Source organism: the organism of the source record quoted next, unplaced genomic scaffold (assembly GCF_019419815.1).
Source record: "Pyrus x bretschneideri cultivar Hongxiangsu unplaced genomic scaffold, Pyrus_bretschneideri_v1 Contig42, whole genome shotgun sequence".
NCBI lineage: Eukaryota > Viridiplantae > Streptophyta > Magnoliopsida > Rosales > Rosaceae > Pyrus > Pyrus x bretschneideri.
In genome coordinates, this window is record NW_025999746.1 from 252,902 (window position 1) to 263,804 (window position 10,903).

A 10,903-nucleotide genomic window follows, 5' to 3' on the forward strand; every position below is an offset into this window, starting at 1 on the left:
AATTGTTCACTTTGTTTTCTGATCAATGTATCCTCCAAGCTTCTATAGTTTCCAAGGTATATACAGAAATATTTTGACCGAAATTAACTTTATAGTTGCCTGACCCAAATTTTCAATTGGCCCATATATAAACGCAGGACAAACAATTTTTTTTTTTTGCATATAACTGATTAAAAGAATGAATAAATATCATATAAAATACAAAGTCATATGTTGCACAAAAAATAAAAATTCAAGAACTTGTCTAGTTCACTCGCAATTTAAATCCTCCTGCACCACTATTAAACTTTTCTGATCTCCCTGTTGAGAGATTGAATTGAATGGGAGTCCTAACCTAAGCAACTGGTTTTCATCCCTCAATCAATCTGACATTTAGAACTAATCCAAACTCTCTGTTTTACGCTTGGAGCTCCTCTTTACCGCAATTCTTCCTCCTGCGCAGTGTAAAGTTTAGATCGTCTTTGCTGACAAATCAAATGTCATGGTGTAGTCTATGATGGCAGATTTCTTTTTTTTCATGATAAACATCAGTTCTACTTTTCCAGTCAGTATAGTTTGGTTGCTTAGTGTAAGAACCCATCTGCTCAATTTAGTTCCAAGAACGGAACGGCTTGGCAATGCATTCAAATTCAAACTCACCTCAACATCAATCTTTTTGGTGGAAAGCATTCCAGCCTTGCTCTTAGGAATAAAAACTTGCCTGACATCCACTCTTTGGTACAAAAACGTGACAGTGCCTGCATCAAACTTGTATGGACCCCAATTTGTGTTCTTGACTCTGAGTTGGGTTGTGAATTTAGCGTCGAATGAAGATGTTGCTAGTACGGAGTTGAGGGCTTGGACATTGATGTTGCCTAGCCTGACCTTTGGGGTCTTAACTTTCATTATAGTGAGACTAATTACTGTTATGACGATTATCTGAAACACAATGAAAATACCAATGTACGTAGCTAATTTGATTATCTTCTGGCGCTTGAGCTCATCAGTAGATTGCAAAGATTCGGCATCATTATTTTTCCTAGCCATGTTAGCATCCTTCTCAATTTTTGATATGAAAGTTGAAACTTGAAACTTGAAACAAAAGTTATCTGCTAGCTTTTGTTGGTTTCTTTTTATGTGGGATGAAAGCTTGTAAGTGGAAGGAGTTTGTTTGTGGGGTTATATATAAGGGTTTAAGGTGAAATATGATGTTTAGTGGTATAAGAACGAAATGGCTATAATGTAACCAAACACATGTATAGTGTATAGACTTATTGTCAATATAGACGGCTTTAGGAAGAAGTCTTTTATGTGACAGCTTACAAAGGTTTTAGGAAGAAGTCTTCTATGTGACATACCTTACACATGGATAATAAAAAGGTTATTGAGCCAAAAGTCAAATAAATTTTTACTAATTAGCTAGAAATCAAACTATCAATTTTGGTTTTGAATATATCATTAAATTATTTATAATAATTATACACAAGTAAATGAAGCAGGCCACATGAGTTTAGGTTAGTTTTATTTAACGAACAATATTCTCTACACTAAGGGAGGGGATGGGCTTAGCCTCACAATGGACGAACAATAATGTGATTCGAATTTGCCTTTGGTGATGGGTTTAGGTTATTAGAAAATAGCTATTCTATCCTTTTCTCACTTTAATTTATTGATTGCCTTTTCTCTTCGCCTTTCTCCGTTCTTATCTACAACCTACGACTTTCTCTCACGTCTTTCTTTTCACTCTCTCCCATCTTTTCTCCTCCCTCTCTCCTATCTTTCTCTGCGACAAAAAAGAAAAGGTCATTAATGGTTGCAAGCACGACCAAATCTCAAATGCTCAGTCCATTAGCGTATATGACATCATGATTGACATAATTCCTTCTAGTTACATCAACAACCTCCATAAGATCATGAAATGAATGGTGGCGATGGGGTTCAGGAAAGAGTGGTCGCACATCAGTTGTCGAATATAATTTCTAGAACAAAGTTTGTGGAGGCTAGAGTCATAGAAGTTGAAATTAAGCATCAATAAGGTCTAGAAGACGTTGTGGAAAGAGCTCGAGTATGAAATTCAGCAGTGAATCAAATTTGTGAAATTTGTATTAACACTAATCTATGAATCGAAGAAGAAGAATTGAATGAAGAACTATTGCAGAAGAATTAAAAGAGAAAGAGATAGAGAGAAAACTAAATGAAAGTTTGCATTACACAGAATGGATTGAATTACAGAGAAGTGTTTGCTCTTTATACAAATTGCCTAGCTTCAATAGTAAGCTAATAACAAACTAACAACCATCCTTAACTTCCTACAATCCTAACTGTTTAGCAACCTTGCTGATGTGTTAGCTAACCACAACCTTGCTGATGTGTATCATTGCTGTGTATATCAATCAACATCCCCCCTTAATCTCAACTAGGTTCCCGAGTTTGAGATTGAAAGAATGCTTAAGAAATGATGGACTATGGAGTCCCTTAGTTAATATATCAGCAGTTTGATCCTCAGTTGGCAGGTATTGAACTTGAAGATCTCCTTTTTGGACCCTCTCTTTTTTACAAAATGATAATATGTGTCCAGGTGCTTACTTCTTGAGTGAAACACTGGATTTGCATTAAGAGTAATGGCAGATTTATTATCATAGTATATTGCAAGGGGAAAATGTAACACCGCTGCCATATTTTTCAAAATATTTCTTATCCAAGCCATATCAGCAGCTGTGTGAGCTAAGGCATTATACTCAGCTTCTATAGAGCTTCTTGACACTGAATCATGTTTCTTTGATTGCCATGAAATTGGATTATTTCCAATGTAAACTACATATCCAGTGACAGATCTCCTTGTATTCAAGTCTGCAACCCAATTTGCATCACTAAATGCAGCAATTCCAACTTCTGTATTAGCTGAAAAAGTGATTCCATGTTGCATAGTTCCTTTTAAAAACCTTAATATTCTTTTAACTGCCCAAAATGTATCTCAGTATTGCATATGCAATCTATGGCCTTGTAAAGGTTAGATATAGCAATGATCCAACAATGCTCCTCTATGAACTTGGATCTGACAATGCATTTTCTTCAGTAAGAAGCAAAGGATTATGAGGCTTACATGGTGTTGATACTGGTCTACATGAGTCCATACTAGCATTGTGAAGAAGATCTTTAATATACCTGTACTGATTGACACAAATATCCTTATTCTGCTTGTAATTGACTTGTAGACCAAGAAAATATGTTAACCTACCCATATCTTTGAGCTCAAATACCTCATACAACTCTGTGATAACCCTTTGAACTTTACTAGAATTAGAACCAGTAATAATAATGTCATCTACATAGAGAAGTAATATAACAATATCACTTTCACACTATTTGACAAATAAATTCGAATCAGAGTTTAAAGCTAAAATCCCATTGTAGGTAGATAGCTTGTGAACTTAGAGTTCTAAACCTTTGGGGCTTGCTTAAGTCCATATAGGAATTTAATTAGTTTGCAGACATATGTTGGCTTCGTTAAATCCACAAAACCTTGAGGTTGTTTCATGTAAATGTCTTCTTGCAATTCACCATGCAAGAATGCATTTTTAACATTTAGTTGTCTCAAGTCCCAATTATTGGTTGCAATTAATGCCAAGACAATTCTAACTATGGTATGCCTCATTATTGGACTAAAAGTTTCTGAATAGTCAACACCTTGCTCTTAGGAAAACCCTTGTGCCACTAACCTTTGCCTTATACCTTGAAACAGTACCATCTAGATTCTTTTTTATTTTGTATAACCATTTGCTGCCAATAATGGACCTATCAGTTCCTTAAGCCCTAAGAAAGTCATACTCTTCTTGCATTGCACTTTGCTAATATGGTATTATAGCAACTTTTCTGAATCTAGATGGTTCAGCAACATCACTATTAACAACAAAAAATAAGAAACCTCCACCAAAGTATGCATCTTCAGTTAATTGAAGTGACTAAAGTTCAAATAATGCAGTCAAATATCCTTTATAACTTCTCTGTGGTATGGTACCACTCTTCAATCTAGTGATCATTGGATGAAAAGAAACATTACTTGATTCACCAGGATTGGATAATATAGGGGATGAGAGAGAAATAATTACCTTGAGTTATGTGTCATTATGGATAGGCAACATTTGTGATACACCAAAGGAACTAGGTTTGAGGAGATGGGAATCTCGAGTTGATGAAGAACCCTGTAAAAGCGATGAATGTTCTGAGACAAATGTTGATTCCAGAGAGTGATCTTCTAGCAGAGTTAGCACTATGTTCAGACATAGAGATTGACATACCATGTGTAGCCTCACTGTTGTTTTCCCTATGAGTAACTTGATTTTCTGTAATATTTTGAATAGGAACCTGAATCACAACAGGTCTCTGATTATTACGTAGAACCAGTGAATTTGTACTGAACTTGGTACTAAGCTAAACTTTATAGGGAAACACTGACTCATCATGAATTACATGCATTGATAAAACCAATTTCCCTGTCCCAATGTTATATCATATAACTCCTTTGTATCCCAGAGCATAACCAAGAAACACATTGAGCAGATCTTGCTTGCAACTTTTTTGCATTATAGGGCCTAAGAAATGGATACACTGTTGTCCCAAAAACTTTTAAATTTTGAATATCAGGAACTTTATCAAACAACACTTGATATGGAGACTTCATTTGTAATACTTTGCTTGGCATTCTATTAATTAGAAATTTGCATATGAGTAAGCATGAAACCAGAAGGAAGAAGATAAATTTGCTTCAGACATTAAGGTCAATGTTGTTTATACCAAATGCCCGTGTTTCCTCTTAGAAATGCCATTGTGTTGAGGAGTATATGGACATGATATTCTATGAAGAATCCCTTTTAATTCCAGAAAATTAATAAACACTCTACTCATATATTCTCTTCCTTCATCAGTTTGCAAACATTTAATCTTAGTGTTGAATTGATTTGAGACAAAAGCATGGAATTTTGTAAATGCAGAAGCTGCTTCAGATTTAGTAACCAAAGGAAATATCCACAAGAACCTTGAATACTCATCAATGAAAATGATGTAATATCTATATCCTTCAATTGACATATTTGGAGAAGGCCCCCATACATCTGAATGTATTTTTTTCAAACATAAAGGTAGCACTACTTTGTTTTACAGGAAATGATTGCCTACACATTTTACTCGAAATACATGAAGTACATAGTGACTAAGAAGAATCTATACTAACTGGTATTCTTGCTGCTTTCAACATTGCTGTCAATATCTCCTCGGTTAGATGTCTTAGTCTCTTGTGCCAAATTGCCGTCTTCATCATCCTTCCCACAAAACTAGCTTTTACATCTTGTTCCATTCCATTAACAAACCTTGATCTTGAAAACACTGTCATAGGTATGGTGAAGAGTTCCCCATCATTCATTCCTTTGTAGAGTATCACACTGGTTGCCTTATTCTGTATGAAAAACATAGTATCATCACATATAAACCAACATCCATTATCATGACACAATTCCTTTATTTAGATATTTTAATTATTTTAATAAATTTTTTGACCCATGGGGCCCACAACTTAACCAACCTCTCATCTCATCTCTTTCCACATGTCTTCCTTCCCCATTCTTGAAGACTCTAGAACTCTCTTCGTCCCTCTTACTCTAACTCTCTCCTCCCTCTGTAACTACCGGGGCCTAGGCAATCAGCCCCCTTTCTCATCTGGCGAGCTTCACCAAACTAACATCGGAATTTTCCCTTAACTCTCTCACTTGTCTCTCTCTCTTTGTAAGTGCAGAGATACTGGACCACCACCACACAACTCGCCGGAGTATCATACCATCACCGTCCATCCTTATCAGCCGATCGAGGTTCACCCTTGTCTTAGTACTGAAACCCAAACCCTAAGCTACAAACACGAACTCCAACTCTATCTCCTACGTTGCACAGTGGCTTCCATGGCCACTATTTATTGTCTTCTCTGGTGAGCTCGACATTTCCAACTAGGTAAGGATCAAAACCCTCAAATCTTGTCCTCGTCATCGTTTACGTTGTTTTCCAGACTTATATGTGGACTTTGGTGACAAAATAACATAGAATCAATGAAGGGGAAACTTCGCCAGTTTTCCGGCGAGATTTTGAGAATGTTATAGGCTTTTCCGACCATTTTTTTGCCACGGCAGGACCTAGGGTTTAATTTTATTCAACTCCTCTTAAGCTTCATTTTGGTAGGTAGATTGTGAGAAATGGTTGAGATTTGAAGATAAACGGAGCCGTGGATGTTTCCCGGCTAAAATTTCGACTTGCTTCTTCTTTTAACATGCGACCGAACCCGCGATCTAGATCCGAACCTTGAATCTAGCCCTGCCAATTTCCAAAATGGGCTCAGAATATTCTTGGAATATTCCTTGTGTTGATTTTTTTTCAAAATTTTCTTGGAAACCCTTCTTGGCTAACTTCGAAGCACCAAGTATGTTTATGGCATTCATGTAGTGAAATTTCCTCCAGGGTGGCTCAATTGACTTTTTAGGGTTAACCGTTGACTTTTCACGAAAATTTTCCGGGACCTTTATTAGCGTATTTCGGCGTCCTGATTCTAAATTCGCACTCCGCTTTTTCAAATTTAATTGTTTTAATTGAGTTTTACTAAGGTGTCCCAATATTATGGTTAGGTGCAATTACTATCAGAGACTCCGGCTTTCCTCGTTCGAATGGCTATGACTTTGCAAGTATCTGTGAGTAGATCTTTTCTTTTATATAGTATATATATTATTTGAGTTTCCATACATATATTAATAATGCATTTTCTACGTGATGCCATAATTAAATTGACATTATAAGAATTGTCTATGAAATTTTTATGAATCCTATGGGATGCACATGTATGCATATTATTATAGGATGCCTTATTTATATTTACGGCAATGAATAGTATTATGTTGATGTAAAATATTGATGTACCGTTGTATGACTTTATTTACGTTATCTGCTCATCGTTTCTGCACTGGTGTTAGTACTCTCTCGAGTCAGGGCCAGGCTTCACATTTATGTTCACATCGCACCGTATGCTCACTTTGGATCCATTGTAGGTGCCAGTCCTATCCTAGATTGCTATAGGTAATTAGGACTTGTATGTGATGCGTGTAGTGCTAGTCTTCACGTGATTGTAGTACTAGAGTGTAAATCATTATTACACCCAGTCCTATTCATGTCAGAATATGTCTACATGAACTCATGTGTCAACATATGTCGATGAGCACTCGATATGATATGTTTGTTTATGTGAGATTATGTGATATCGGTCGTTATGTGTTTATTTACGCAATATTGGGACGTATGACATTCTTGTGATATTGCAGGCTACAGTAAGTATTTTCATATTATATATAGTATGTATATTTTGGAAATTATACTTATTTTACGGCGAGAGGTTACTATGTTTTCGAAAAGGTTTTTTATAAAGTTTTATTTTTTAGGCCCAGTTACCCTTATTTTTAGGCCCTTCAGGATTTAATGGCAATGTTCGTGTTGACGAGAATTTTTGGTAAACGCGGGGGTGACATCTCCATTACCGTTATATATTAGAATTGTTACGCCACAAATTTTATATTCATCATTTCAATCACACGTGAACAAAAAATTAGCTAGAAAAATAAATTAAGTTCTTAATCTCTTGGATTTGAATGAATAGTCCCAGGGCAATCTTTAATTTTATAATTAGAACATTCGATCCTTTTTGAAGCAACACTCTGTTTCTCCTATGCACTCCGCTCGCACTCTTTCTTTTTCCCTATATATTTAAGATGGCATAAATAAACAAGAATTAATAATTAAATAAAAGAAAAAAATTAGACATAAAGTATACTTTTAATACTTAATTTTATATTGAGACAACACCTTTTAAACATTTCAAGGAGAGACAAAAAATAATAAATGTAAAAGATGACATCATTTGCTTCTTTTTTTTTTATTTTTTTTTTTTCCCTCTAGAGTTTAACTTATGAAAATACCCTTTATTTTTGGTATCTTTTCACACTTCTCTCCCGAGCATTGAAGTTGTTCGTGCCACCTAGATGCCTTGTTTCTCCGGGTTCAAACTTCAAAGAGATGATGTAGCATGTGGAGGTTGGGTTATCTACATCTTGTTGCCGCAAGAAGGAGCTTCCCATCATTACTTGAGGTTGGCTAGTACAAAAGCTAAAGCAATTATATTTACACTTGGGAATGAGACTTTAGAAAACTTAATTCAAATTTATTATTTCATCAAGTACATCAAATATGCCCTCAAACTTTTAAAAGGATAAAAAAAATTGATCCAAGTGAACAAAAGACCAAATTACAAAACAAGTGTCAAACGTATATCCTTATACATTTGGATATCGTTCAATCAACTTTCCAAGTACTAAATACATGATGGAGCCTGCACAAGAGAAATTAAATTAATACACAGTGATTAATTTAATTTGAAGGAGGATGTTACTTAACTTTGAAATTAATTTGATTGATAAAAAAATAAATTCTTTGGAATTTACAAGTACCGAGTAAGAATCAATCTAACCAAATCCAACACAAACTAGGGTTCCCCATTTACTAATTCTTCTAAAACTATACAAACTGATTATACTAAAAAACATATAAAACTGATTCAATTTAGTGCTCCATGAAGCTCTCAATTCTTCCGTAACCCTCACCTCCCTCGCATGAGTAAGCAAGTTGCATATTTTTTTTTTAAGTATTAAAGTCAATTAAGTTGCATATTTTTTTTTAAAGTAAAAAAGTATACAAAACTGATTTTAGATGTATTTGAAATTGATTATGCAAAAATGGTCGAAGACGGGTTAAATTAATTATGCAAAAATGGTCGAGGACGGGTTGAACTGATTTTCCAAAAATTGTCAAAGAAAGGTTGAATTGATTCTGCAAAAATTGTCGAAGATGGGTTGAACTGATTTTGCAAAAATGATTTTGGCCTGATTGAACTGATTATAGTAATATATGATACAAACTTATACTTCATATAGTTTCAAAACTTGTTCTGCATCAATAGTTGAGGATTGGTTGAGCTTATGTCACATATTAATTTTGTTGCAGTTGTGAGGGCTGGGTTTTATTAAAGGCCTAAAATCTTATGGGCATGGTAGCTATTTTCAAACATTGTTCTCATGTTTTTGAGCTGGGTGTTATGTATTTTTATACTTTTATCTATTTCTAACATGTTTAAAAACTAGTGAAGTTCCTTGAAATATAGTAAAAATTATTGTTTTTATATATAAAGCTCCCAAAATAAAATGCAGATGGAAAACTGGAAAAAATAATTCCTGGTTGCCTATCTTACTCAAAAAAAGAAAAGAATAAATCAAGATAGAATAAATATAGGTCCTACATCACGTTCTCACTTGTCATTTGGAGATGGGATGTGATATTCATACAATATTTTTACTTTTTACACATTTTTTTAATTTTCGATCGTTAGATTGAATGAATTGAAAATGATCAAAAAATAAAAATTAATAAAAATTGTGTGAGAAATAAAAAAATAGTGTGTGGATAGTACACTCTTAGAGATAATGTCGTCTCCTCGCGGCTGAAAGCAAACATCTGAAAAGTCCTACACTTTACCAAAGTCATCGATTATCTAGAAGTCAACAATCTGCCCCGATTATCTAGAAGTCAACAATTTGCACCGTGGCTTTGGACGCATTTGCGTCTGCTATAAAATACTTCCCTTAAGTCTCAATTTCCAAGAAGTTCATTCCACTATATAACTTTTTGAAATTGGTCAAACTCCAAACGCTATATATAACAACACACCTCGTCCATCATTCCGCAAACAACTCCCTCACTTGAAAATTTCATCGTTTACAACTCAGAGCTAATCACTTCTATATCAGAAAAGAAGTAACATGGCTGAGAAGACCCAACAGGCTTATCCTTCACCCCCTGAAAACCATGGCTACCAAAAAAGTGATGCAGAGTCTTTGCTATCCGCTGATGAGCTGAAACGCAAGAAGAGAATCAAATTGGCCATTTATGTTGCTATTTTCGTTGTGTTTCAGATCATTGTCATAACCGTGATTAGTCTCACAGTCATGAAAGTTAAGACCCCCAAGTTCAGGTTAGGCAACATCAACGTCCAAGAGCTCACCTCTGTCCCAGCAACACCTTTATTTGACACAAAATTCACAACACAAATCAGGGTCAAGAACACAAACTGGGGTCCTTACAAGTTTGATGCTAGCACCGTCACGTTTCTGTACCAAGGTGCAGCTATCGGACAAGTTGTTATTCCAAAGAGCAAGGCAGGAATGCTTTCCACCAAAAAAATGAACGTTGAGGTGAGCTTGAGCTCAAGTGCATTAAGCAGTTCCAATTTTGGGAGTGAATTGAGCAGCGGAGTGTTGACTATCAATAGCGCGGCTAGATTGACCGGAAAGGTTGAATTGATGCTTATAATGAAGAAGAAGAAGGCTTCCACCATGGACTGCACCATTGTATTCGATCTGTCATCCAAGACGCTCAAAAGTTTGCAGTGCAAATGATAAGAGACTTCCGAGATGAAGATTATTACTATTATTTGTTTATTCATGTTTCTTAGTGTACGCCTTGGATTTATTATAGATGGTACTTTCTTTTTTCTTTTATATGATTGAACATAGAAACATATGCTTACAAATCATCTTCCATGCATTCACAAAATTCTAACAATATAAGATATATAGTTTCAAACACTTCAAATCTGAGTTGAGCAGCGGGGTGTTGACGCTAAGCAGCAAAAGCTAATATGTCTGTGTAGCCACAATGAACTATACCATTGCATTTGACTTGTCCACAAAGACTGTCTAAACTTGCAAGACTAGTACTTCTTCATTACCTGCCTTATACGTTTAAATGCCAACTTGAGCATTACAATCTGAAAGTGTCCATGCAGATAAAA

At 35.2% G+C, this 10,903-nt stretch overlaps 2 protein-coding genes across 2 annotated transcripts; one reads left to right on the top strand and one right to left on the bottom strand.

The window, feature by feature from the left end:
- Positions 1 to 410: 410 nt before the first annotated feature.
- LOC125469380 lies at positions 411 to 1,129 on the bottom strand. Its single transcript, XM_048566647.1, has one exon. The coding sequence runs from the start codon at positions 1,024 to 1,026 to the stop codon at positions 451 to 453; it is 576 nt and encodes a 191-aa protein (XP_048422604.1). The 5' UTR covers positions 1,027 to 1,129; the 3' UTR covers positions 411 to 450.
- An 8,681-nt stretch (positions 1,130 to 9,810) lies between these two features.
- On the top strand, positions 9,811 to 10,610 carry LOC103951465. Its single transcript, XM_009362830.3, has one exon. It carries the CDS (start codon positions 9,873 to 9,875, stop codon positions 10,506 to 10,508), a length of 636 nt encoding a protein of 211 aa, XP_009361105.2. The 5' UTR covers positions 9,811 to 9,872; the 3' UTR covers positions 10,509 to 10,610.
- Positions 10,611 to 10,903: the final 293 nt, after the last annotated feature.